Source organism: Colletotrichum phormii, assembly GCF_030913505.1.
Source record: "Colletotrichum phormii strain CBS 102054 chromosome Unknown BDP81scaffold_40, whole genome shotgun sequence".
Classification (NCBI taxonomy): domain Eukaryota; kingdom Fungi; phylum Ascomycota; class Sordariomycetes; order Glomerellales; family Glomerellaceae; genus Colletotrichum; species Colletotrichum phormii.
In genome coordinates this window covers 9,709-37,177 of record NW_026851482.1, presented here as the reverse complement: position 1 = coordinate 37,177, position 27,469 = coordinate 9,709, and the positions used below count along the sequence as shown (strand labels likewise).

Below are 27,469 nucleotides of genomic sequence, written 5' to 3'. Positions count from 1 at the left end.
GACCCAGAGCCTACAGTCAATAAACGGTATAGGTCTTGTCATTTATGGTTTTTAACGAGTTCTTAGTTTGTCAAAACATATCGGTACCTGGGCTTCCCGTCGACCATGTCCAAAATTGCCTGGTTGGCCTCCTTCATCGGGCGTGTCTCAACCCAGACCTTGACTCCCTTCGCAGCAACAAGATCAAACATTTCTCGGATTTCCCCAGGGCTTCCAATGACCGATCCTGTCAAATGCACTCGGGTTCTGATAAGGGCAAAAGCGCTCAATGGCACCGGCTCCTCGGGAGCACCGACTTGAACAAATGTACCTCCGCGTGACAGAAGACCAAGGTACTGGGCCAGAGGCATCTTCCATGAAATCGAGTCAGCCATTACTGACTTCTTGTGTTCCATTTGGTGATTGTGACATACCTTGGGAGATGCGACGGTTGAAATGATTACGTCGAGAGTCCGGGCATTCTTAGTGGCCCAGTCTTCATCCTCGGCCGTGGCGATGAAATCGGTTGCACCAAGCTGCGTAGCATCTTTCTTCTTATCGGACTTTCTCGAAATGGCCACCACTTTGTCTGCGCCGAGAGCCTTTGCAAACAAGACTGCACAATGACCGAGCCCGCCAACGCCAATGACGCCGACTCTCTTGCCGGGCCCGACATTATAGCGCTTCAGGGGCGAGAAGACCGTCACACCGCCGCAGAGCATGGGAGCAGCTTGCTCAGGTGCAATGCCCTTGGGAATCTTGATGACGAAGTAACTCGGGCAGCGATGGTACAATGCATATCCACCCTGTGTCTGACTTCCGTTGCGATGGACGCTGTTGTAGGTGTTGACGCGCTTGGTACAGTAGTTCTCCTCGCCGACTTCGCACGCATCGCAGGGCCCATCGCGCGATAGACAGGAATCAGACTGCGCGCCCACGCCGACGACGTCGCCAACTTTGATGCCGCCTTCTGCCTGGGATCCAACACGGACGGCTACACCCACAATCTCGTGGCCAACGACGGCAGGAAATCTGGTGGCACCCTGAGACGAAGAGTCAGCAAGCCAATCACGACTCGAAGAACATGCAGACGACGCATGAGTATGCGACATACCCAGCCAGCGCGCAGAGTGTGAATATCGGAGCCGCAAATGCCCGAGTGAGTGATTTTGATATCGACGTCCGTCTCCTCCCAGACCTTAGGCTCGTACTCTCTCCAGATCATCTTCCCGTCTACCGAGGAGGGGTCGTCCGCCACCCATCCCTTGAATTTGTAGTCAGTAGCCATTGTGATAGTGAAATAATATGAACGGGCGTGGACTTGAATATGTAGAAACACGAGACACTCTGAAGACGAACAAGGACTTCTGGGCCGAGGTGAGTTCCTTTCAAAGAATTCCTGAAGGAGTTGGGTTTGGTTGAAGATGGGTTAGCGGCAACGCTATCCGAGTTGCCGAGGTGTTTCGGGCGGAGAATATGACGAAATCTAAAGTTTGTCGACGACCGGACTCAAAACGGAGTTAAGTCAAGCCCAATTGTGGCACTACTTTTGTGACAAATCTTTGATCTTGAGTAAGGTAGTTGAAGATAAGCCTCTATCGGCTCCGGCAGCTCGATGTTAGATCCACTATGCTTACAGATTCCCCTCATCAGCAGGTTGCAGCTGTACTGCTGTAGCACGTCTTTCGATAAGACGGCTGGATGGAGAAGCGCCGGAGGGGGATCGGAGTAAACCTGGAGTAAAAAGCCCCACCACCTCCGAATGGGTCCGACTCCACAGCAGCATCATTAACTCTTCGATTCTCGCAGATTGGTCTGAGGGTCATTGAACCATTTCGCTCAACTGTTATGTCTAGATACACGTATTTCTTCAGATTTCAACAGACAAAGCCGTGCCCCGGTTTTGACTCAAGTCCGTACTTAGGTCAATGGATACTAGTACCTAACCTCTTGTCCGCAAGTTGCGAAACGTAAGGGCCGACATCTGCCTGCGCTCACTGCTCAATCTAAGTCTACCTCTTGTTGGAAAGATTTTGAGGTTGGAACTTGCTTGTGCTTTGTATTTCCACTCCGTACCTTATATTTGTTCTCCGAGTATTAAGATGTAATAACGTAAATATCCCTTGAGTGCCATGCTCGAAGTCCGCCATATCTTCTTCACGATATACTCCGCTTCCCCGCAAGTGCACTCATTATAGTAACTATTCGTATCGTTGAGTGATGTCGCTGCTCGTCCCCTTTCTACTTCGACATGAGAACCAAAGCTCTCTTGGCCCCAGGGCCGTGTTAAATGCAAGCAAAAGATGCCGGGGAGGCCGGATCACCACCAATATAGTGCTGCACTTGAGGATACATGCAGATGTCTCTTCTCATCTGTTTACCAGAAGCATTGAGCCCCTCAACTCTCAATGTGACTGGAGCGATTCCCTTTTCAACCCAGTCAATCAGCGCGGATAATGTGTTCCGCGGGGCAAGATCATTCGAAATATGTCGCAGCGCCACACGTGGCGCTGCCGGTTACTGCCGTACGATACCGCTTTCCACAAACCGATTACCCGTCTTGTACGGTATAGATATGATCCTCATACGGATCTTCCACTTAGAGGAATCAAGCCACTTTCTACTATACAAGTCTTCCACTTGCTACCTCGCTTTGTGATAAAATACTATGATCGGCGCCCGGGGCGAGGAACATACGAAAATAGTCATGGGCTTTGGGATCCTTCTTGAGAACTCTGTCTGTATAATCGACCGTCCCGTTGACAGGGATGATCTGGTCCGCCATCCCGTGCCAGCTGAGCAGCTTTCCCCCGGCCTTGCGGAACCTGCTCAAGTCAGGGTCGGAAGTGCCGGTGGTTGATTCATACTCGCTTCGCGACGCGATGAAAAGGTCGTCCCATTGACTGGGGTCAAGGGTCTGAAGATCGATATTGGCGTTTTTTGCAACAAAGTATCGTGCGTAGGACTCGGCAATGGATAACCTAACCGGCGCGCACTGTTCTCCTTCACCACCGCATGAGGTATGAAGAGCCCCGAATTGCCACATTTTAGCGTCTCTTCCATACCTATACCATTGGAATTCACCAGAGATGCTTTGAGGTCCATTCCAAGCAGCATTTGCGGCCTCTGCGGCTTCAGCGGTGAACAAAGCGTCTGTCCCTCCGCAGTCGAAAGGGTGGCCGACCAGAGTACGGGCATCGAAGAAGCACCGAGAGGGCATGGAAATAATTCCATCCTCGACTCCATCGAGCCTGTCGCATGCTTTCATGGCCGCGGCTGTAATGGCTTCGAACTCGCAAGGCGGTGGGTAGACGTCCTTCTTGTCCATGACTCGGTGAGCCCATAGAGGAGACCATTGAAATTTGTCCCAGTTGATAGCAGGGCAGAACCCTAGAATGCCGTCAAAGTCGTCGGCATAGAGTTGGGCCAGCATGTAAGCCTGTCTTCCGCAAGTTGAGCCGCCATAGAAGTACGTGTACTTCGGAGGTGTGCCGTAGAAAGACTGTGTCAAGGCTTTTCCAATTGTGGCCATGTCGTGTAGAGCGACATGGGAAAAGTCGAGGAAAAGAGGCCAGTTGCCGTTGCCTGGACTAGTAAATGCCCAAGACATATCATCGCCTGATGCGTCGTCAAGTTTGCTCGAGTGGCCACCATCAGTTGTACTAACGGCGAATCCTGCCTCCAAAGAAGGCATCATCGTAATCCCGCCCACTTCGATCCCCCCCGTTACCAATCCGCCACCCCCATTTCCTTGAAATCTCCCGTTCCAATTTTCCATCGGGAGAAGCGTCGTAACTTCGATCTCATCGTTCCAGCCAGGATGGGTGTAGATCACTGTCAAGTTACAAAAGTTCAGGCCATGAATCGCCCGGCCGAATTGAAATCTGGGATGAGGCTTGTATGTGAAGTTTCGTTCTTCAGTCGCAGTCAGCGATACGACATGAATGCCCTCAAATTCTGGATATCGTATACTGCCAGTTTGGCATGCGTTGTTTGCGCCAAAGGCGACCTGCGAGAGACCGGGATCCGCCCATTGACCTTGCACGGTCGGAACGAGGAAGCCCCAAATCCAGCCGAGAATAGTGATGAGATTCAGTAACATTGTACAGGGAGAATGAGAGAGCTCTTAGTTCAATGATGTGTTGGACGGAAGACGACTTCAAGGTTCATATTCCAGCGAGGTGAATTGGTGCTAAAACCTCAATTAATGAAGGTCCTCAGACCTCGATTGGCTCCAAATGACTTCTTTCCATGGTTCTATACTTGGCAATTATTTACGCGAACACACCAATCGTAAGGGCACACAAGTAAGAAGTTTTCAACTTGCGGTCAGACTACACAATATGATTAGCTCGGTTTCGCTAATGTCATAAAACATCATCTCCCCTCGGTTAATACGAGTATCGCTCATGTCAACTGTGTAAAACGTTACAGGGTAACTATAGACAGTTTTAGGTTTCTTCTGCCAAACATTCCCAGAAAGACTAAGTAGACGGTATTACAGGTTCCCATCAGACGACCAAAAGTAAAGCCCCAGGCCGCACCGGCCCCGGGGTTTTCAAGGTGTCCCAAAGTCAACACAAGGAACGAGATAGGCGAGGCTCCACGTGCCGCTAGTTAACATTTGACCTTCGCAAGTTTAGAAATGCTAAGAGGCTTGAAAGTCATTCTTTCCCACGGAGAATGTCTTCATGGCAGATAACGGCATGTTTCTTCCAATTTCTTACCCAGGTACTAGAATTGAGTACCACTAGTCCCTACCACCAGAAACTTCAGGTTGGCTATCAGCAACCATTCTCATGTGAAGAAGTTTTTCCCTTTATGTGCTGTGCCGCTCCTTAGTCTACCTATATGCCCCTACCTACAACCAGCAATGGGGTAGAAAATCAAACAAATCCCTAAATGCGGTTTTTAGTTCTGCTGAACACAGCGCCGTAGAATTAGCCAACGCTCTATCGCCGCATCGAATACTTTGTCGCTTGGCAGCCTACCTAAGATAGGGCGTTGCTGGTTTGAATCCCAGGGACACGAAATCAAGGCTGTTTTTAAGGATACCGTCTCGCAGCCATGATCAAGATTTGGGGAAAGCGAGGTCATAAACAGTTTCGAACAACAAAAGCCAGGGCCGTGGCTGCTCCGATTGTGCGGGGCCCGGAATTGCCCCATTCGGCTACTACCGAGTGGGACAGGCCGAAAATGGCCCCCCGAGGTGTACCGGCCCCACCACCGGGAAACCCATATTCCACAAGTTCCCAAAAGCATGTGTATTCTGCATTTCGCAGGCTGCGGTGAACGATTGATCTTCGTGTACCTTCAAGCTTCCATGCCAGATCTACTATTCGAGCCCCTGATTTGATCTGGAAGTAACGCCTAGTCTGCAGCGATAATCAAGATGTGCGGCATCTCAGCCTGTCTGACACTTCCTCCAGGCGTGTGTGTGTGTGTTTGTGTGTTATATTTAACGCCGTGGCGGCAAGGGCGCAGCCGCCCTTGCGGCCGACCTCCCGAAGGGTATATGGCGTGGAGAGCCGTCGCCCTATAACTATTGCTAGATACAGTTCAAATCGTCCTCCAAATCGTGCCTTATGGCTACTATGCGTTCTATCTGTCCCTGGTTCCCGCTGGTGCCCCAGTTCCATTCTTGAATTTTTGCGGCTTAAGGCCGGATATGTCTGGAGAGGGCGGCCTGCCGAAACAGGTGAGGCTGCGGAACTGGTAACAGTAATCGTAATCGGGGATAGCTTCAGGGAAGCTATGTCTGTCAATCGTAAGGGTAGGTAAGGCTTCGGTGATCAATCGTAGTCTTGTCAAGGTACTGAAAGCGGATGTTAATCCTGATACGAAGTTAATTGCTGAAGAAGCTATGGAAAGTCTGTCCTAGAGCCCAGCTCGAGTCCACTTCTATATACAAGTCCGATCCTAACTGAACAGTGCTGAACAGTCCACTTTGTCTGGATAGGTTGGATATGCCGAATATCCAACATATCCTTGACTCGGTTGGATATGTCGAATATCCAACATATCCTTATCCCTTATCATATCTCTTATCATCACGTGACTTGTACCATAGTTCTTCCGTTCCGTGAGAGGGTGCCTTGTGTCCCCTTGTCCTGTGCATGTATGGCGTATCGTAACCGTCGTAAGCCTGCGGGGCAGGCCCTGTTCTTGGTCGTGCATGTTGGGTCGTAACAATGAGCTATCCAACATATCCAAACAAGGACACTGTCCAGCACAAAGGACATGTTCAGAATCAGGACTTGTATATAGGATGGACTTGAGCCGGACTCTAGGACAGACTTCCCATAGCTTCTTCAGCAATTAACTTCGTATCAGGATTAACATCCGCTTTCAGCTACTACCTTGACAAGACTACGACTGATCACCGAAGCCTTACCCACCCTTACGATTGACAGACATAGTTTCCTTGAAACTATTCCACGACTACGATTACTGTTACCAGTTCCGCAGCCTCAACTTCTGCAAACTACCCCTACGACTAGCTGGCCGTAACATTATTTATACATCCTAATTAACCGCCCTTATATATGTTACGAGCTGGACAAGGCAACCAACTGTGGCACAAAGCAAAAGCTTCGATAATGATGACTCCGGCATCATTGTCCCTTGTTCTGCATTATATAGCTACGCGCCCACAGTGACAAGTTGCGGCGGGCGTAACAATATAATCTACGGCGCCTCCGGTCGTAAGTAATTTTGCTATATTGTACGAGATTAGTAATTATATTTATTTAGCATGTATAGCACTTTAGCGTAATTAATTGTACGGCTACCGTAAGTCTACTGAGAAAAAGTGTTTTGGCGGAGTGCCTCTTGCAGTCTGCCGTACAGGGTCTACAAAGCCACGGTAAACCGAGACCGACATTTTGGGTTTTTTGGCGGCGTGCGGGTTGGCGCTCCGCTATTAGAAATGCCAATTAAGCTCGCTGGTAGGTTGAGAACAAGGAGGTTCAACAGGCCCACTTCCATGGGAAACCGAGACCGACGGGCTGATTTGCACTGCCATTTTCCCTCCAGATAGTGACATGACGTTCCAACCACACAGCCATACTAACTGACGCTGGGCGTTTTCGTTGCTGTGCTGGCTTTGCCAAACCACTTGCGGATGATGCGGTTCATCATTACACTCGTCAAGGAAAGGCCGTACGCGTATAGAGTAAACCTACGTGGTTGGGGATAATTCATATAGAAACCTGCGTGCCTCCCTGATTACCTCTGCCCTTCAGAAACCACTGCATCGCAGAATACAGTTGTTCTCAATACCGAAAATCCTCAGTCTTTCGACCCTCTCCTCTTCATCGACGAGTACACCATCACATATCGCTCGCTCATCACCAATTATCACCAAAGCAAAGATGGAGAGAATCGCCAATATGCCCTTGTTCGACAACCGGCACATGATGAAGGTCCACATTGTGCAAATCATTGTGATTCACATCGTCATGGGACTTTCGGGCGCAAGAATATCCCTCAAGGGCGGCCCGGTTACTCGCACGAACACCATGTCTTTGGGTATAGTAAGTGCAGCCGTTCCCCATTATCCTGATGCAGGAGTCTAGTGCCGAGAGACAGTCCAGATCAATTCTGGCACAATTTGTCCGATAACTGGAGTCAAGGGACAAAGTTGGCTAACACCATAACCCAACAGTCCGTGAAATCAATGGTCTTCATCATCTACCAAATCGCAACGCAGCACTGGGCCCGAGGCCGGGGCTTGGCTTCCCTGAAAGCCAACTCCATTCTCAACGGCCTTGAGCCCGTCTTCTGGGGCGCCGTCGTCTTCATGTCCATCCAGGGTAACATCCAGCGCTGCATCGGAACTAGCTGCATTCTCAGCTGGGTGATTGTCGGGTGCGGTATCTTCCTCAAGTAAGTTTATTTTTTCCCACCAGAATCAAAGCCGAGATGCAATTTGTCCGCCTTCAACTTGGGAACATGAGCTGACTGGACTCTCGTACTATAGCCTCCTGGCCGCATACACTGCCGTTGTCTCCTTCACCGACTTTCGATACTTCCGCCGCACCGGCACGACCCGTGGTGTCTCTGTCGACCGCAAGGCGCCAATGCACACCGAGGAGATCACTTCAACTGGCTCGGTTGAAGACCAGAAGATGGGACAGCCGAGAAGAAAGGTCGAGAGGATGTAAAGACGGAAGCATCTACGTCATACTCTAGGTGAACACTTCTTTAAGGAGCGGTTCCTATGCCAATACGATAATCAGGAATGTAGTCGGCCTAAGGTGTGGAGGATGGGAACTTAGGTCGATGAGGGATTTGATATGTTAGATACCAGTCTCTTCGGGCCTTCGGGGGCGGGTAGAACGCTACGGAAAGCAACGGGGAGAAACGAAGTAGTCAAATTAATGAGGAACCTTTTTGTGGTGGCGTACTTTGGAAAGGAGGGGAATATCAAGAGACGAGTTGAAGAGATATACCTACTTTAGTAATGATAGACAAGTACACTTTTGTCTAAACTGTCCCTCGGTAAATCGCAAGTCGACAACTAAGGTAAAGGAATTATTGACAACACGGACGGAAATCCACTCCTTCTGCTGCTATTATCCTCTTGCCTCCCTTTCATTCAAGTCTTCAATGATGAGCCATCTACATTTTGAACGAAATCGAATCCGAAAGCAGTCATCAGAGAGGACTCCCAGAAATATCACGATACCACCCTCTCCTGACCATTCAACAAGCACAAAATCGTCTACAAGGCAGCAACTCTCTCGACAAAACTTGTTTCCTGAGTCCTCTATCCCTCGATTAAATGACATACAAAGACAAAATCGACACCGCATCCCTCCAAATCCGCAAAAGCCACCAAACGCTCCCTGAAAGCCCCCACCCGAAGATCAGACGACGGACGCCCCCAATTCTCCGCCCGCCATCCACATCCAACGCGCTCTCCCCGGCCCTCGGAAACTCCAGACGATCAAACCAACAAGCTAGCCCAATCGCAACACACCAACCACCCCAAGCATCAGACGAGACCAACCTCAGCCCCCATCCGAACATCAGACGGAGCATGCTCCAGCCTGAAAACGCAATTTCAACCCGTTCCGTCACGATTCTAGAAACACAGACTAGGTAAAGCCAGATGTATTCGAAAGAGGCACGACGACACCACGTAAATACCTGGATACACACGTGTTCGCAACATCAGCATAGCCATCATCCTGTAATCAAACCTCAAGTCTCCCCTGCTTTATCAAAACTCTTTCGAGGCTACAGGGCAGCTCATGCCGTGCGTTTTCACCAAGAGCCAAGCCAAATCCACATCACCTCGCACAAATCCCCACCCTGAAACTTAGAGACCCTCCACCCGCGCATAACGCCTCCGGCCCTTATCTCCCCCGACCGGGACTATGCTGCATCCTCCTGCTTCAAATACAAGACAGGGAAAAAGAAAATCACAACACCCTTCTCCTCTTTGTAACCTTGTCGAACTAAAAGGTAAAAGCACCGCGAAGCAAACATGCAAGTATTCAGGTGCGGCATCAGGTAGGCTGAAAGGAAGCAAAAATGAACGTGGCTTTTCCATTACTCGTGTCCTCCCCTCCGCCAAGTTGATTTGGAAGACTATAGTTTCACCGTGGGTGCTTCACAAAGCTTGCCAGTTGCCCTTTTATCCCTCTCTTCCTTTCTTTCTTGACACCTTCACTCTCATCCTGCCTCGTCTCTCATCAATCCCTCCCCCCGCCTAGGCCGTTCTGAAGCACTGCTTGCCGCCGAATCTGGGGGTATCTCAAACAAAAGAAAGTAGTGGAGCAAATAGTTCCTGCCCCCGCGTGTATCCAGACCAGTCCCCAACCTTCGAATCATTCCGACTCAGCCCGACTGAGCCAGGCGCTACCACATGTGCCACCACTGCCTTCATTTGTCTTGGGCTCATTATCCCATCATTCCCAATCATTAGTCGAAACATCTCACGACCACGCAGCCCTCAGTCCATATCAAAGAAGCTCCCAGTCCTCTTCAACATGCTTAAATCAACCAGGCCCATGACGTGTCCGTCCATCCTCCTCACCTGCTCGTCATTCAACCACCACGTACAACACACCGCCATCGCGACCAAGATCTGGGCGACACCGAGCCCGATAACAGTCGACTTTAGACCAGCCCACATGACAATCGCATTAGGAATCGTCATGACAAAGACGCCGGCGAACAAGTTCCTCCAGCATGTCACGCCGGCATCCATATCAGCCACGTTCCGCAGGCACACGTTCATGTTAGACGAGGTGAACTCCGTTGAGCGCCAGATGATGGGGCGGATCGCGGTGTCAATGACCGTGACACCTGCAGCCAGGAAGCCCAGCAGGAAGGACAGGAGAGGGAAGGAGAGATGTGCGCCTACGCCATCTAATTTGAAGACGCTGGCAGGGTCCTCGTCAGCTACCTCAGACATGACGGCGTGCGTCTTGAGTCCAAATGCAAGGATGCCAGTAGCCGCGAGGACAGTTCCGCCAGCCAAGCTGCAAAAGGTGTGGTAGGGGGAGTAACCGACATTGCGTTTCTGATAAACGGAAAGGCCAGTAGCGGTAAGTATCGCGAAAATAAAGGGTGCCGCCATAAGAGAGCCGATGCTGTTCTCCCGGAGCATCCATGGCATGGGGAAGAAGAGGAGCGACAGAGATTCCGTCAAGCTCCACAGCGCACAGTACGGAATGAAGGTGATGACGAAGAGCAGAATGGTCGTGGGCGCGACGAAAGCTCGCGGGGCTTGGAGAATCGTGCGCACATCCATCATGCCGGAGAAGGAGAGAGGCTTCATGGTACGCAGGTAAGCCTTGACTTCCTCGACAGATGGCTTTCCGAGTGGTTTCGGGGCCTTTGACATCCACCACACCCCGGACGCAGGGGTTTGGGCGATGCTCCCACTAGACCATCTATCGTAAGTCGTTTCAGGAGCACCAAGGAGGATCAGCGGTATGGCAATGATCTGAAAGGCGTTGATGATGTCGAATTGGATGGTAAAGCGGCCCGCGTCGAACGAGGCCAGGCCACCGAACAAGGGGGCTCCCCAGGTCGTTGAAATTGAAAGGACGTGGTAAGTCGTGATGCGAGCGCTGCGCTCATGTTCCTAGATGGATTTCAGTGAGTGGCTAATCCAATCGCATTTTGCGATTGAACATCATTGCGCTGACTTACAAAGTAAGTGTCTTGTATTGAACCGAGAACAAGTGTATCAAAGGCACCCCAACCGAGGCCCTGGAAGACGCGCGCTCCCATGCACTGCCCAAAGCTGTCGCCTGCGCGCATGTTCCAAATCGCGCCGATGAAGATCAACACCATGGAGACCAAGTAAACCGGCCTCTTTCCCCATATCTTTGACACTGCCAGACTAAAGAGACCTGTGAAGGCAGATAGGACGAGCGGTACGGCCGTCAAGGATGCCACTGCTGTATAAGAGACATTAAACCTGACGGCGAGAACACTATTGACGCTCATGTATGCCGTCTTCATCCCTCCGATCAGGCCTACGGTCATTAGTAGAGCGATGAAATTGAGTTCCTTCTTCCATTGGGGCCAATTCTGTGACAGGCACGTTAGTCTCCGCCCACTGTAAAATGCTGGACCGAACATACCAACGGATCATCTGGGTCATCATTCGGCTGAGGACTCAGTTCTGTTTGCGAGTGTCTTCCAGTCCCATACTTGATCTTGCGTTGACTCATTGTCGTCGAAAAGGACAGCCGCTTCGTCGAACTCGTCATCGGTCGTGCGGGCTCGTCTTTTGGGGGCGGCGGCGGGGGCCTCGCGAACGACATCCTCCTCGGTGCCTTCTCCGGTGCAGCATGGCTCTCCTCTGGCCGTGCTGGATCAAACTCGCCCTTTTCCATATCCCTCTCCATCATTCCCGATTACCGATTTTTCTAGTCGGGATCTGTTGTCGCACAAAAGGAGCCCAGCTCCGGTAGAATTAAAAACTGAACCAGCAGTGAGGATAGAAGAGAAATGGAAGCGGGGAAAGGCGAAAGTTGCGACCAGTCAGTGAAGTATGAATGAAGAAGCTGCAAACTAAAGGGAGGGTCTAGAAGAGGATATGGTTAATTAGATTAGATATCAGACGATCGGATCATCCACGCAAACTAAGCTGATACAAATCCCCATTGTGTGATGAAAGATGGAAAACTATAGTCGACATCCGGCTGTGAGCCTGTGATGGAGGAAAAGAACTGTCCAGTGTCAACAGGGACTCGACTTCTTGACCGGCTGCAAGAGACCTGATGCAACATCACGGGCCCTAAGCATGACAGGCCCTCGACATGTATCCGTATGGATACCAGGCGTCGTGAAAGCGGCGATGGCTAGGAGTTCGGCCTTCTCTTCCGCGCCATCATTGGATGAGACATGGTTGCAGGGATACCAAGCCCTGTCAGAACGACCCCGTCCGATGCGTGCTTGGACCATCACCGGCCTGGGCAGACGACGCGCTGAAACCTTCCTGATGCTAGATTTGTCTCTTGGGTATTTTCGCTGGGCCTAGCTGTATTGTTTCGCCGACTACGTATCATAGTGGCTGGAGATAAGTTCGACTCTTGCTTGGAAGTTGGAGCACAAAAAGGATGGCTCGGCCTCTGGAATTTGACGTCGGCCTGCACCTCCGTGGTGCATGGTGTGGCCGATGTTGATGCAAGGCTAATTGGAATCAAAGCCAGCTGATCGTGGGTTGCAGGAGCTGACAGACCTATGACACCAGATGACGGCCAGCATTGTTCGGCTCTTTTCCCTGTTCCCCCATGCATTTTGACTTTTTTCACAGATAGTTAACAGTTGACGCGCGTTCAGTTGATTGCAACCTCGGGGTGAAAGTTGCGTTCGTGAAGCGGCTAACCCGGCCGAGCTTCAATTGAAAAGTGCACTCTGCTTGAGCTGATGTCAATGGTGTCGTTGCGAATGATCCATTTGTGATTGCCACAGCCTGTTGTCATTTCAAGTGGCTCTTGCCTGCCGGACTTGGGGCCTTTCACCTAGTCTGGCCAATCTCTCGAGGCCACGGTGTGTGGCATCGCCATATTTGAGGCTCTACCATCTAGAACAGAACGCACTAGCCGAGCCAATGTCTAGTTGTTTCTTTGGGGCCGGGCTCGGTAAATTGGCCCGCTCGCCATGGGTCGGGGGGCGGGGCACCCCTTCGTTGCAAGCTGTTTCGCAAACCACCAGAGAACCAGGGTCCTTGTCAGGCTGCGCAGAGTCGTAGCGGCCCTTGTGCCCTTGCTGCTGGCGCGAGCGTTGAGATGGCCTCGGGTAGGGCGCGTTTGTTCGTCTCCGTAGACCCGGGAATGCACCTCAATTTGCGAGCAAAGCAGCCTGCTTGTCTGGTGCCGCCAACTACTCCGTACAGAGCCGTGTGAGTCCGAGGAACTTGCCGAAGTAGAATGCTGCAAGCTAATCCAGAGTCGCAGACCATCTCCCATCTGTTCATTGACATTGTCCACGTATTCTGCGCCGCAGTTATCGGTCATCTGATCAATGACTTTGACGTAGTGATAGCGGAATAGACCTGGCATCAACGTGCTTGCGGCCGGCGGGATGCGACCATCTCAATGACCTGCGAGCGGGTGACTAACCAATGTTCCTCGTTGCTTGTCCGCCCTATTGCCCCTCTGCCAGAGCGGTCGGCTGGTGGAATGGCCCCGCAGCGTCGATCATACATGAAGTGGTCGGATGTGTATGGAGTGTCATACAAGGGGAAAGTCCACCAAATCATGGCGTACGCCTGTACAATTCAACATCCCGAGTAGCCTTGGCAATTCTGTTGTCAAGGTAAGGGGGGGCACCTCTATCTCGTCCTGTAAATCCTCAACGGCCATCCGTTTTCGTTGTCTATCCGCGTCGTCATTATTGGCCCTTTCTGTGTAACCCCATCTAGACCGGATTCGCCCAAACGCCATTTCCAAATTCCATGTTGTATATATCCCCGAGAAGAACTGATTCCAATCAAGGTTGATCGTCCTATTCCATTATGCCAGGCGCATGATGATGTCGCCAAGATGGTGAAACATCAACTCTTTTGTATCCAATACATGCATCTCATGCAATGCGTGGCTGGCCTTGCGACCTCGACGAAAGACAAGCGACGTGTTTCGCTCGCCGGCGGCCCCGAAAGACCCGTTCCGTTCGGCTTTTGCTGCGTTCCCCATGTGTATAGACGGAATCGAAGAGCCAGTCACCGGTGTAACGTTTGCCAGGACCCTGACATGACCGATTCCTTCACATTACAGCAACTGCTTGGGGCTGGAATGGTCGCATAGCGGGTGCCATTAAGACGGTCTCCACTGCATGGGCACTCTTTGCGTCGAGCTGCATGACAAAACCTATAAAGAGGACGGAAGAGTAAGTAAAGTGGTCTGGAACAGCTCGAAGAGGTGTGGTGGTGTGAATGGGTGGGTGTTCTGACGCTGGATGTTCGTCTTCACCAAGGTGGCCGCTATTGAGTGGCCAAGTTCTGGGAGGCGTTCCATCCTACGGAGGACAGGCGGTAACGACCATGACTGAGCCAATGCCGATCTGCGATGGCCTGGCCCGCTTGCTTCTACTTCTCGAAACTTTTCGATGTTGACATTGCAAGTTAAGGTCGTCGATACCGCTAGCCCCCGGATACTCGTGAAGACTGTGTTGACCCGGCCCGGTATTGGCCGGGCGGAAGGAACTTTCATGACGCATTGATGGTTGATTTACCTGAGTCGACAACTTCTTGCACTGCTGATTTCTCCATCGCGAGCAATACTTGGCTGGTGCGGACCAGTAACTCTAATGCCATAGTTAGCCGTTTGCCATTTGCCTGCCAGAAGAGTTTGAATACAGTAAACTTACCTTCGTAGTGCAGAGAGTACGCGACAGGAGCATCCTCGTCCAATCCACGGTACACAGGTAGACGCTCCTTGGTGATATCGGTGACGCTGAATCGCAGGCCAACATTCTTTGTAGAGTCGGCCCACAAGATGGTGCTCTCGTCGATTCGCGGTCGCCCATCGCCTGCTGCGCAAATGGCACTCCTGGCGGCTGCCTTTGCTAACCAATGTCTCCAAACGCGTACCACGCCATTCTCAATATTGCTATGGCTAGCGAGAAGACCAGGGTTTGGACCTGACTTGACTAGGCTGGTTGTTGTGCAAAGTTGGGAGAAGAGCTCTCCGTCATCTAGGATGAGTTCTTGAACGACCGGCTGGTCGCCGATTTCTTGTTCAAGTGGGGCGCCCGGCATCCGTCGACCAAATACCCTCCGCATGCGCCGCGTCTCTTCGGAGACGACCGGGCGGAAGTGGGAGTAGAGGTGAGAGAGATCACGCAAGTCCATATCTTCCTCACCGGTCCACTGGTAATCCAGGAAGTCTACGCCTGTAAATCTACACGTCATGGACGGTGTTGAGTTCCTGGCACTTGGGTGGTAGCTCTCCAGCATCACCTCGTGTCCTTCCATCCTTGCAGTGTGAAGGAGGCGGTGTTGTAGTATTGTGGTGGCAGTAGCATTGAAACGGCGGTCGACAGTCGTTAATGGCAGCAGCTGGCGAGACTCAAAGGTGGACAGGATCGCGATGAGGAGCTGTTCGGGGTAAAGGAAGTTAGCGGGAGTGTAGCATAAGAGTGATGGCGCTTAGCTGCGATGGATAACAGAAGATGCCTACCTCGTTGGGTAATGAGTCGATCGGTGTTGTTAGACTAGACATGTTGGTAGTCGTAGTTTGATGGCAAAGATGTAAGAGGGTTGTAGTTGCTATGTGAAGCAAAGGCTCGTGCGGTTTAGGATGGACCGGAATAATGCCCCGAGGACATGTCGAGGCAGGTCATATTTAAATAATTGTTGATGAAGCCGAAGCAATGTCGAAAGGGGAGTGTATGCTGAGATTGCGAGGGGTGGCTGGAGAGAGTGGTCGGATTCGAGGTGAAGGTATCTTGAAGACCTAGGCTGATAAGGTGGAGATGCCGAAAAGCAGGGCACAAAGTCAATCCCTACGGATCAGTAACCAATCGACGAGGACCCTTGCCAGGAACGAAGATCCCGATTGTGGATAGGGGACGCGATGACGAGCGTGTGTCTGCTGTTTAGGGTCTTTGTGGCGCGATAGATACTGATGTGATGGTCGTGCTCTTGGAGCAGCGAAGTGGCTGATGCAAGGTTGATGGTCTCGGGAGAGTCGAAAACAAAGTGGATGCGGTGACATGTCGGCCAAAAGTTGGATGATTCGAGACAGGGAACTGGGTCTGTCAACCTTCAAGGCTCAACTGAGTGGAGAATACCGGACCGTTACGAGCCTAGCTATTCCCGGCGTAATGTCCGCCCGACCAGTTACCGCCTGCCCGGTGTCGGTCAGTGCCGGTGAGCCCGTGAGGTCACTGAGGTGGCTCCTTCCTTTCGAAAATGGCGACCTTCCGAGAGGCTCCTGCCTCTTGGTGGTACCTACCAACCTGGGAAATGTGGCTGGATGACTAAGTGATCCATCATGCGCCACGCCCAATTTGAACAAGTGCATCTCCGAAGCGAGAGATCCCGCTGCACCTCTTTTTGCTTCGCTTCTGCGGGCACTTCGCTCGCCAACATCCACCCGGCAGAGACAGTGGAGGCCGACAGCACCATTTTTCAGTCAGAATAACACAATTGTCGACACTGTTGTTATCTTCGAGGTCTCACATTGTTTAGTGATCGATTCACTCGTCACAGATACGAAAGTCGCCGCGGCCTGCGCCTCGAAGCTCAAAAAGACGAAAACAAAACTCAAAGCCTTGACCAGCTCAATGTCCGGCATTGACCGTCATCTACCGGTTTTGTCCGACTCTCAGGATAACATCATGATCACCCCATCCGAACCGTCTTACGAGCCTCTCGAGTCAGAACCCACTTTTGCACTCCCGAATAAACAGGCGGTGGGAGCCTCAATCTCGGGATTCGTCCTAGCTTCGCATTTCAGGTCCAGACCTCACAGCCCTGCACGCCCTGTCAAGACCTAACAATAACATGCGTCACGCCTGCTTAATTTTCTCCCCGAGTTATGAGCGAACATGGTCCAAAATTCCTTCTCGAAGAACGTCTGAGCCATGCACACGCCCCTGCTCCCCGTCGCGCCTGTTCCTGTCGTTTCCTTGTCCGGCCCGCCGAGATAACAACGTTGATGGCGTGACATGCCGTTACCCACCGCGCCGTCGTCGGGCAGCTCAATCCTGATCCAGCCGAAGCCCAGGAACGGAGTACGAATACGGAGTACGCAGCTTGCTTTTCTTAAACACTGCGGTACATACGTAGAAAAGTCCCTTAAGCACATGCGCTTGTTTCTTGTTATTATTGTGCCACCACGTATGGTACGTCAACAACTTGCACCAGGAGAAGAAGAGGGGCAAGGAAAGTCTCTTCTTCTTCCGCCTACATGTCAGTTAATCTTCGTCGTCATATGCCAACGCCCAGATCCTGCCTTCGGATCCTATCCCTCGTTCAGCACAGCATCTCCTATCATTGTAACGCATCATCACAGATCACGCTGTCAAACTACATTTACCTTACGCAGAAGCCAGAGCAAGAGCCTCAGCAGCTCTGGGACTCCTAATAAGTTAATAACAGCCTTAACGACAGCAATTTGATGGGCTGTGCGCACTAGGGGAGTAGACGCACGCCGACAGTATGCTGCTTCCACCCATGACCCATCTTCTCACAACCCCCATCTGTCGATAAACTCTCTTGCATTGATCGAAGAAATCTGGAGTACGTGGATGCACAAACACGGGGCGCCGCTCTCGCAGGATCAGGTTACAAGAACCCGAGCCACACTAGGCCCCAACACGACGCGGAAGTTAAGGACCTCGTTCCGGAGTAATGGCCGCCAGGCGCAAGACGAATCGTCAACTTCGACATGAGATAATTGATGCTGATCAGATTCGTGCCTGGCACCCCCTTGATCATTCTGGGGCCATCCACGGAGATCTCGAGAAAAGACCAAGGCAGCGTAGTGACCTCCGATGGCCACCGCGTTGCACCATCGGTGGCCCAGGTTGGCGGTCCTTCTCTACCAACATCGCACCCTGAGTTGCGTTTCTGAATCTGCACCGTGTCGGGAGACGGTCTAGGGAAGAAGGCAGTGACGTGTGGGGGGATATTTGCGGCGCCGGGTATGTTCGTTGCCGGCATTGCAGTCGGTAAACACGGCGCGGGCGGCGGGATTTTTCGCTTGGCTGTGTGATCAATATGCGCGCTGGCCTCTGAGCTCACAAAAATGACCCGTTTTAGACTGTTGCGAAATCTCGTTGCCTGCGGATGTAGAAACCATCATGGGCACCGTGGGCGCTGCAAAGGCTATCGATAGTGCCGAGAGTGTTCCGTCCTACCAGATCGACTGGCGATGTTGAGGAGGTGAACACTTCTTCACTCTCAACTCATGGAGGCCTTGAGAGTGATAGACGTCCGATGGGATCATGAGCGACTTTCAGCATCAACCTCTGGCCAACAGTGTGAGAGTACTTGACTGAGCACTTTCCTCAACCTCTCGATGTTTGTCGGGTATTTGCATGTTGCCCTGTGCACTTTAAAAAATACCGGGATACCCTAGCCAACCTTAGTTCTTCTTCCGTTGGATCCATGCCATGGCGCAGACCACCCAATATCGTTTCCGTGTTGTCCTTATGCATCGTTTTGCCGGACAAGAAGCAAGGGAAAAATCACAAAACCTCGAGCTTAGGTATCCCTCCAACATCAACCGCTCAAATGAAGCGTGTTTTTCCTACCACTCCAAGGTCAAGCCCGATATTGAAACATCTACCTACCTCGGTGATTTCTCTTGCTTACCTGGTAGTTAGCATGCCCCCTCCTGGAATACTTAGAGGTACCCTCAGGTAACACAGCGCTGCCGTTGCTTCCATTGCCTGCGTGGCTGCGTGAAGTGAGTCGGCGCATCACATCACGTTTCGTGACAATCGTCCGGTGTCAGGTCACGTGTCTCCTTCTTCGCAGACCAATGGACTGGAGGAAAGAACGGCGTCTCGGGGCGCCTGGCGCCTGCCTTCCGGCCGGGCCCACACCCCGTACGCGGGCACCCGAAATTATGAACCCGTGGGCCCCCACCCCGGCCGCCCAAGCCGCCCAGCATTTCATTCTCAACTTCACCTCCCCAAAAATAAAACTACTCTCGTTTGTAAACTTCATCTCACTGCAACCGACTGCTCCTCATCGCGCCCAACCTGACGTAACCGTTTCACACAGCATCTTTTTGTGCCATCAAGGTCAAATGACGTCAACCCTATTCCGTGGCGCAAACGGGCACCGTCCTGAATTCTGAGTCACCTCTCGAACCTTTCTCCGAACACGCGGCTGGTGCGGATACCTACCTAAGATTTCTTGCGTACCCGCACATCCTTCACCCATTCGTCGTTCGCTCACACACTAACAGATTGCAGCTCGCTTTTCATTCCTCAATCGATGAGACCGCCTCATGAGATCTGAGTCTCAGCCTTAGGAGCGACCTGCTGTGCAACATCAACCCAGCCACCTCGGACCACGTCATCCAAGTTCTGCGATTACCTACAGGCTACATTGACATTTAACCTAAACGCTGTCCGTCATGGCAACTTCACCTCTGCAAACGCTACCCAATTTCAGCCATACACGCAGACATGGGGGTTCTTCAGAAAACGCCCTCTTGGAGAGAGACCCACCAGTTCCCTACTGTACCGCTTTGCAAAACCTACGCACCTCTCACACCCCCTCGAGACTCCACTTCTAGCTCTGATGCCCGAAAATAAAACGAGGAAGACGAGGCAGACATTGAGTACCCCGCCACTTGATCAGAGCTGCCGAAAGACACCGTTTACCAAATTGTCGATGCTGTCTTGGAAAACTACAGAGATGAGGTAGCGTACGGCTACGATGTCGAAGAAGACCAGTGGCAGCCTGTCCAATGGGCTAGGTTTGAGCGGTTTGCCTTTTAGAGAGACATCGCCCACTTGGCACGGACCTGCAAACGTTTCTCTAAGCTCGTCACACCCTTCCTCTTTGACTACGACATCAAAAAGAATTACGCCTCTTCCCTGCTGCTGTCCGCGAAAAGGGGAAACTACCCTGGCATAATTGAGTCTTTGAGATACGGTGCCGATGCAAATACGAAAGACCACACAGAGTTCACTATCGAACATACACCCTACGAAGAGACTTATCAGAAGACCTGGCGACGCCCGCTCGAGACGGACCTGACATCTCTACACTGGGCAGCATTCAACCGAGATGAAAAGTCACTAGCTTTGCTTATACATCATGGCGCTGATGCTAGCCTTAGGACAGATATCTGGGTACGTCAATTTGGCAGCACGATCGGCGACAAGTTCGCTTGTCAGGCATACAATCTCGTCTATCTTAGCTTTCAGCCAACGCTGAGAGCGATGCCTAGCTCCAAAATCTCCATGGGTGTCCTATCACAACGTCTCAGGTTGGGCGCGAACGCGCTGTACTTTGCCTTTGCCTTTGTAGCCGATGATCAGGCAGGGTCCTACACAACCACGAATACATCTACGCCCGTTCGGGCGGTAATGGACCTGCTCATCGCAGCCGGTGCATCTCTCACGACACATGAAAGCACTCAGCTCAATTCGCTGCATCAAGCATGCGCCAACTGGGACGCTGTGGTGGCTTCGCTTCTTCTCACGAGGTACAAGGTTGATCCAAATATTCGGGACGCCTTTGGGAACACACCGCTTCATCACTTTGCGGCGTGCCAGCTCAAGGATCGCCGTGACCCTGAACCAGTCATTCAGGTTCTCACAGATCATGGTGCGCATTTTAAGGCACTGAATGCTAGCGGCATGACGCCAATAGATCTGGCGAAGAAATATCGCCAAGATGACAACGTGATTGCATCTATGCGTAACGCAAGTGCCAAGCCGCTGCCAGGGCCCGGACAGAGACAACTCCATGTCACAGAGGCCATTGCTGGGAGTCATCAGCGAGATCCTGATTCAGCCGTTCTACCCATGAACTATAGAGGTTTTCATGGCCATGCAGTTGAGGACGCAGTTTGCAATGTCAGATGGACAACGAAGAGGAAGGAGTCTATTAACAAATGGCTTCACCTTCTGTTCATAGCCTGGTTGTATGAGGAAGAGGATGATGAGGACTTCGATGTCAATGATTTGGTCCGCGACTCGGAAGGGTGGACACCGCAGGAATGGAAAGAGTACTGGGCACGGTATTGATATGGGCGGTTACCCAGGAAGAAATTTCCAAATGATCATCAGTACATACAATTGAATTTCTTCTGCAATGCTATGATTTGATTCGGTGCTACTTCTGTGTTCCCTCCCGCCAGTGCCGTGTGTTTTTTAAATTCTTATTCCCTTACCTGATCGCTTTACCTCCGTCAATCAGATCATCTCAACATTGCAACCGCCATACCATGTTTAGATATTCCGTTGAGGCTTGGGCGCTTCCTCTTTCCACATCTCCCGTGTGGAATCATGGCCATTCTTGATAGAATACGTCAGAGAAATAGCCCGCCAGCCCAAGACACTCCCGTCTACGACGTTTGTCACATTGCCACAAGCGGTTTGTTGTTCTAAGGTACATGTAGCCATGTTGCTGCTTGGCCACGTCAATATCTTTGTCTGAGGGTCATGTCTTGTTGGCTGCTCTTGCCAGCACACATGCAGGCTCCACGGACTTCATCCGACCTCCTTTTCCGTAAATGGTGGGCAGATGACAAACAAAATCTCGGAACCAACAGAAAGAAGGAAAGCCTTTGTGGTTCACATCAAGGAGGGCCGACTTATGTCTGTTGCTTTTCAATATATCCAAGCAAAGAAAATTGTTTCTCGCTGCCTCAACGCTGAACCTCATGGTTGGCCTGAATTCTGCAATGATTTCATCTCCAAAATTCTGGTTTACTCCAAAGTAGTCAGGCTATGGGCGCCATGCAGGCATCCTTCCGGTCATGCTTGAGAATCTAGATCAAAAGGTCAGGGTGATTTGAACCAATATCTCAATGATGACGGCAGCGTCCCGACAAACCCGCTCACCTCAAACAAAAATTCCATTTCCAGTTTCCGTACCAATCAGAGTGATTCCGTCAACTTCTACCCAATCGGTTTCAGTACCTTAGCCTGCAGTCCTTGGTGCCTACCATGGTACCCGTAGCCGCATGCTCATGGTGACCCGAGACAAGATGAATGAAAGAATCGATCGACCTGCCTTTGAAAGCGAACGAAGGTAGACTGCCTGCCTTTCCAGGTAGGCAAGAAAGGTCCCTTGGCTGTTGCTCCTTTTTCTTCCCATATTAGGTAGAATGACCCCATCGACTACCTTACTGACCTTGGCTGCCAGACTGATTTTTACGTATTCTACCAGAGTTGTTGAAATTGGTCGGCCTTGTCCACTCACGCATGGTGAAATTCTTTTCCGCAATCATTCCACACGGCTTCGTCAGTTGTTCCACGCCAAGACTAAAAGGCTTGGACTCTCTACAAACGGGTGAGTCTTCATCCCATTCGCTGAAACGTATTTTCACCCCAAGAAAAATAAGATTGCTGACGGTTGCATACAAGATGGCGTCAACCGGTAAGCCTTCTGCCTCTACAGGCGGTGCCTCCGACGCGCCTATCTCAGGTTCCGCCGAGACATCGCCAGCGTCATCTGAGTCATCGATACCGATAGTGAACATCGGTATTCCAGCCAAGTTCCCTACCAGGGAGCAGCTCTTGAAGTTCAGAACGATGAGTTTCCTGCTGGCCAAGTCCAACCCAATCTGCGTTCAAGAACATGGCAGCCCCCCTTGCAGTCAATAAACGCTGCTGTCCGTGTTGTTATCTTTTCCTTCAGCACATGGAAAAGAAGTATGAGAAGAAGTGTCTCTACGGTGGTGTTCACTCCGACTAGTTCGGGTGCTCCCTGCCTCCGTGGACTCCTCTGCCAGTTTTCGAGGCCATCTACAACCTCGTTGACCACCCTTTAAAGGATCGCTTCGAGCGAATGGTGGCGGAGAAGTCTATCCGCTCTGGGGATAGCACCACAACGCACCCCGCCATTGAGAACAAGGGTTCCGAGAGCCCGTCGTGGTGTTGGGGTGCAGTGGAAGGTCCATCGGGCAGCGCCCCCGCAAGTGCAAGTTAATCAACAGAGTATTCGAGTCCAACAAGCAAAGGGATGCCATCACCACTTCCCAATCGAGTAAGTCGACACCCCATAGAATTGTTGAATAACTTGATGTCTTATATACTGGCCAATAGGAGGCTGTAGATCAGCCCCTGCCCCATTTATTTGGGCATGCCCAGCCACTGAAACATGCCAATATTGCCAACCTCGCCATCACATAACGTACTTGATAAGCGAGCTGCCCAGACAAGCGAGCTGCCCACCTAACCATGATCACATTATAAATCTAACTAAGGAGCAACACTAAAAACATAAAATCAATTGAAACTACTCTGAATCCTATTCCTCAGACATTTCTTTATTAAACTGATATGTTCGCGTATTGTGGCCAGTGTTTCCGTAGACGCCACATCGCCGTTGACCTGTTTCTGTCCTCGGCCGACGACCACTACTCTGGCGCGTTTCCTCCTCAATCTGGGCCATAGCCTCTCTCTGCGACTGAATGTCCTCTGCCTCAGCTATAGTAAGACTTGCTCCTTGTCTGAGACGTGTTTTCTTAGCCCTCCTGCGTCGGCTAAATAGGTTATTTTCCTCCCGGAGGATCTAGACCTCCGACCTTAATAAGGCAATCTGGTGCATAAATCCCCGCGCTCCCTTTGATAAATGCTCTACAGCTTCAATAATTGAAGTTAGGGAGCTATTTTGATGGCGGTAGATCCTCCTTTTGATGAGTTCGGACTGAGAAGAGGCCTCTGTTGGGTTATTTGGCGTCTAAGAAGTCCACGCGGGGGGTGTTGTTGGTAGGGACCCTGGGGGTGTTGGAGTGTGTAACTTGACATCAAGCTTCGAAAGCACACTTTCGGCACTCAAGGGAACAAGCCCGGCCCCTCTGAAGCCTCCCTGGATGTTTTTTACCGTTAGGGCTTGCGTGAAAGCGTTGTGAAATGCAGGGAAGAAGTCCTCCTTCGTAATATGGGTATTACCCCGGCGCATCTTATCCTTAATTTGTCGACCATAAGCCGTCTTTAGTGGCCCAAAACACCCAACGTCTAAGGGCTGAAGTAGATGAGACGAATGGGCCGGCATGCAGAGTGTGACGATATTGTTTTCCTTGCAATATATCTCAAAGTCCGCAGAGTGGGGACTTTCGTACCCATCGACGACGAGGAGGCGATAACTGCTAGTTACACGCGGTTTTGTATGCCGATCAGAGTGCTGGAGCCAGTCTAGGCCTCTTTAATTTATTGTCCATCCGTTTTCAGACGTTGCGATGACCCAGTCGCGTAGGAGATCTATTTCTATATACCAGGTAGAGAGGTGATATTGGCCTGCAACGATGATGTACGGCGGAACGCTATAGCCTGACGAACTGATGGCCTGAATGACTGTAACCCATTCACGATTGCCAGGCTGCATCATTTTTATATTTGAACGCCTTTCGGCACTCGTGACGACCATCTCGGATGCAATCTGGCCCATCATAAACCTAGTCTCATCGAAGTTGTAGATATTGGAGTCTATAATACCGTATTTCGCGATTGTGTTCGATACAAGCCGAAACTACGCATTTATCGCATCTAGATCTTCGTATTAGGCCCTCTTATAGTCGTACTTGTAAAAAAAGCGCGTCCGGAGCTATAGTTGTCGTTTAACGAAGTTTGAAGCCCAGCGCTTCCCAACTAGGGGCGCATCGCGGTCGGCGAGCAATCGATTAGCCATTTCTTCCACACCACTAATCCAGGGAGGAAACGATCGGGAATCTAGGTCGAAGGATATACTCAACTAGCTTCTGTTCTTCAAGCTCCGTCAATTTGCGTGAGTTAGGTATAGTATCTTACCATATAGGTGTGCCTTTTAATCGGGTACCTAGGGTCCTAAGGGGGACTAAATAGATTCTTACTGTGGCTCGAATGCTGAGTTTAGTGTTTTTTTGGATAGCCTCGACTGCTAGGTTCAATTTGGCCTCTTTGCTTTGTGACGACATGATTATTTGTGGCGTGATACGCATTAGAAGTGAGGAGGAAGGATGAACGCGGTTGGGTGGGCAGCTCGCTTGTCTGGGCAGCTCGCTTATCAAGTACGTTATGTTATGGAGGTTATTCAAACTACCCTCACCATACCAGACGAAGGCGGATCTTCCTGAAAGGTTTATGACAGGTAGATAAGATCATGGTGATTCGAACGGTTTATTTAACGTTATGATCGGACGTTATTTGGAAAAGATTTGTATTATCACACATCACCCTCATCATTTACCCCTATTACCTTACTGAGCTTCACGATGTCTACTGTTGCTGTTGCCTCCTCCTCCTCCGCCAACGCGTATGCGGTCCTAGGCGCCCCGCGCCTGCGGATCTCTACGCAGATCGAGATGGCCCTCACTGTCCGTATCCCTCCGAATCCCACGATTAACGACCTATATCACATCGTCGTGGACAGTAAGAGGTACATCCTCGAGCAGCAATGAGCTCGGCTGAAAGGCCGGGGTCGATCCAGCTGGATTCGAGATCATGGCGACTTCCTTGTTGAGGTTATTCAGGGCCAGGCTGGGCCCTCCTTTTGGAGTTGCCGACGATGCGACTTAAAGGGGTCCCCTAGGGTATTTGGCGCTGCTGCCACTACTGCTGCGCAAGAGCACTTAGTTCGGTATGTTATCCTAAGCTTCCTGCTCATATAAAGTCTACTCTAACGAGGCTGAAGTGCCCATCGCATCTGCAAGATCTCAACCCTCACAGATGAGGATTCTAACGCTGACACCCAACCCTCCTCATCAGACCCATCGACCCCTCCTCCATATAAGAGGGTGCGCCTCAACAACAGTAATATTCCCAAGGCTAAGATCACGACTCTAAGGGATCTCTGCGTTGCCTCCATTGTCTCCGCCGACCTCCCTTTTACCCACTTTGAGAACAACTTCCTCCAACAGATCTTACGGTACCATAGTAACGAGGTCGCCAACGAGGTCCCATGGGGTTATACGTCTATTCGGGACCGTCACCAAGACTTCTGCCGGCGCGGAGAGGGTCTCGTGACGACGGAGCTCCACCTAGCGGTATCGAAAATACACCTGTCATTCGATCTATGGTCGTCGCCCAATATTTACGCCTTTATGGGCGTCACGTGTCACTTCATCGATGCCAACGGCACGTTACGGTCACGCCTCCTAGGCTTCTCTCAACACCATGGAGATCATAGCGGTATTACCCTCTCGGAGACCCTCCTTAACGTCGTCAGTCGATATAAGATCCGGAACCGGATCGGAGTAACATTTCCGACAACGCGACTAATAACGACACTCGCTGGAACAGTACGTATCTCATGATCGAGAGAGCCATCAAGAAGAAGAATGAGATCCAGGCTTTTATACTATCGAATAACGACGACGACGACGTCAAACAGCATATACCGGAAGCGGATCTACTGTCTTCCGACGACTGGAAGGTTCTTGCCGAGATGGAAATGATCCTGGAGCCTTTTTATCGCCAGACGAAGAGGTGTGAGGGCTGGGGGGTTAAGGATGGGCATGGTCGACTGTGGGAGGTCACTATGGGTTTAGAGTACCTCCTTTCGCATCTCGTCGACTGGAAGACCTACTACAACTCCACGATTTCTCCTCTAGTTGACGATCCTTTTGAGGACTCGCAGCCATCTCAAACCCGATCCGGAAGGCCCCGTCGTCGTCGGTATAACCACCAGGCCCTCCCAGATCACGTGCGTGAAGACTGGGCATCTCCAGCCTCACGAGCCGCCTCACGATTCGACTCTCTCGACGAGAAGTGGCAATCCTTCCTCCGTAGTAGTATTGAGCAGTCGTGGCAAAAGCTCTTTTACTACTATGACAAGTTAGGGGAGTCACCACTGTTCTCTGGTGCGATCATTCTCCATCCGTCATATGGGATCTCATACTTACGAGATGTATGGAGTGATGACCACCAAGAGGGATGGGTCGACAAGGCTCAGAAATCCCTCACAGAGTACTATGATAAGTGGTATCAGCAGAACGGCCCGGAAGAGAGTATCTCCGGCCACAGAGGGCAGCGCGGAGGCCTTGCCGTTGACCCCGGGGCTCGAGATGATGACGACAGTCACTTCCGGCAGTGGGTTAATAGCCGGCGCCGGCAGACCCCACCCCGGATGGATGAGCTCGATCTCTACCTCCGTCAACCTCCGGAGGAGACCTCCGAGCCCTTACGGTGGTGGCTGGACCATTCGCATACCTTCCCGACCCTCTCTCGGCTCGCGATCGACATCCTCGCCGTCCCAGCGATGGCGGCCGACTGCGAGAGGGCTTTCAGTACTGCTTAGTTAACCCTCACGTCGCAACGGATGAGTATGAAGCCAGAGACTATAGAAATTCTCCAGCTGTCGAAAAACTGGCTCAAGAGGGGGGTTATGCTGCAGAACAACGGC

At 51.3% G+C, this 27,469-nt stretch overlaps 7 protein-coding genes across 7 annotated transcripts; 3 read left to right on the top strand and 4 right to left on the bottom strand.

Moving 5' to 3' along the window:
* Positions 1-62: 62 nt before the first annotated feature.
* On the bottom strand, positions 63-1,267 carry BDP81DRAFT_335349 (uncharacterized protein; the record flags this gene model as incomplete). The annotated part of the gene is made up of 3 exons (XM_060585845.1): positions 63-350; positions 414-1,022; positions 1,094-1,267. The coding sequence occupies 3 exons, from the start codon at positions 1,265-1,267 to the stop codon at positions 63-65; spliced, it is 1,071 nt and encodes a 356-aa protein (XP_060437984.1).
* A 530-nt stretch (positions 1,268-1,797) lies between these two features.
* BDP81DRAFT_510204 (Tannase/feruloyl esterase) lies at positions 1,798-4,687 on the bottom strand (the record flags this gene model as incomplete). Its single annotated transcript, XM_060595740.1, has 3 exons — positions 1,798-2,489; positions 2,647-3,988; positions 4,658-4,687. The coding sequence occupies 3 exons, from the start codon at positions 4,685-4,687 to the stop codon at positions 2,266-2,268; spliced, it is 1,596 nt and encodes a 531-aa protein (XP_060437983.1). The 3' UTR covers positions 1,798-2,265.
* Positions 4,688-7,116: 2,429 nt separating this feature from the next.
* Positions 7,117-8,144, top strand: BDP81DRAFT_476650 (uncharacterized protein; the record flags this gene model as incomplete). The annotated part of the gene is made up of 3 exons (XM_060594783.1): positions 7,117-7,514; positions 7,646-7,866; positions 7,961-8,144. Exons 1-3 carry the CDS (start codon positions 7,353-7,355, stop codon positions 8,142-8,144), a joined length of 567 nt encoding a protein of 188 aa, XP_060437982.1. The 5' UTR covers positions 7,117-7,352.
* A 1,676-nt stretch (positions 8,145-9,820) lies between these two features.
* BDP81DRAFT_168170 (major facilitator superfamily transporter) lies at positions 9,821-12,132 on the bottom strand. Its single transcript, XM_060582134.1, has 3 exons — positions 11,586-12,132; positions 11,149-11,532; positions 9,821-11,080 (listed from the first exon to the last, which is right to left on the bottom strand). The coding sequence occupies exons 1-3, from the start codon at positions 11,853-11,855 to the stop codon at positions 9,941-9,943; spliced, it is 1,794 nt and encodes a 597-aa protein (XP_060437981.1). The 5' UTR covers positions 11,856-12,132; the 3' UTR covers positions 9,821-9,940.
* Positions 12,133-14,656: 2,524 nt separating this feature from the next.
* BDP81DRAFT_400624 (F-box domain-containing protein) lies at positions 14,657-15,671 on the bottom strand (the record flags this gene model as incomplete). The annotated part of the gene is made up of 3 exons (XM_060588714.1): positions 14,657-14,754; positions 14,818-15,547; positions 15,630-15,671. The coding sequence occupies 3 exons, from the start codon at positions 15,669-15,671 to the stop codon at positions 14,657-14,659; spliced, it is 870 nt and encodes a 289-aa protein (XP_060437980.1).
* Positions 15,672-16,935: 1,264 nt separating this feature from the next.
* Positions 16,936-17,657, top strand: BDP81DRAFT_168154 (uncharacterized protein). Its single transcript, XM_060582133.1, has one exon. The coding sequence runs from the start codon at positions 17,122-17,124 to the stop codon at positions 17,572-17,574; it is 453 nt and encodes a 150-aa protein (XP_060437979.1). The 5' UTR covers positions 16,936-17,121; the 3' UTR covers positions 17,575-17,657.
* Positions 17,658-19,914: 2,257 nt separating this feature from the next.
* Positions 19,915-20,832, top strand: BDP81DRAFT_274094 (ankyrin repeat-containing domain protein; the record flags this gene model as incomplete). Its single annotated transcript, XM_060582954.1, has 2 exons — positions 19,915-20,268; positions 20,344-20,832. Coding segments are annotated over 2 exons (843 nt in total), but the record flags the coding sequence as incomplete, so codon positions are not given.
* Between the last annotated feature and the right edge of the window lie 6,637 nt (positions 20,833-27,469).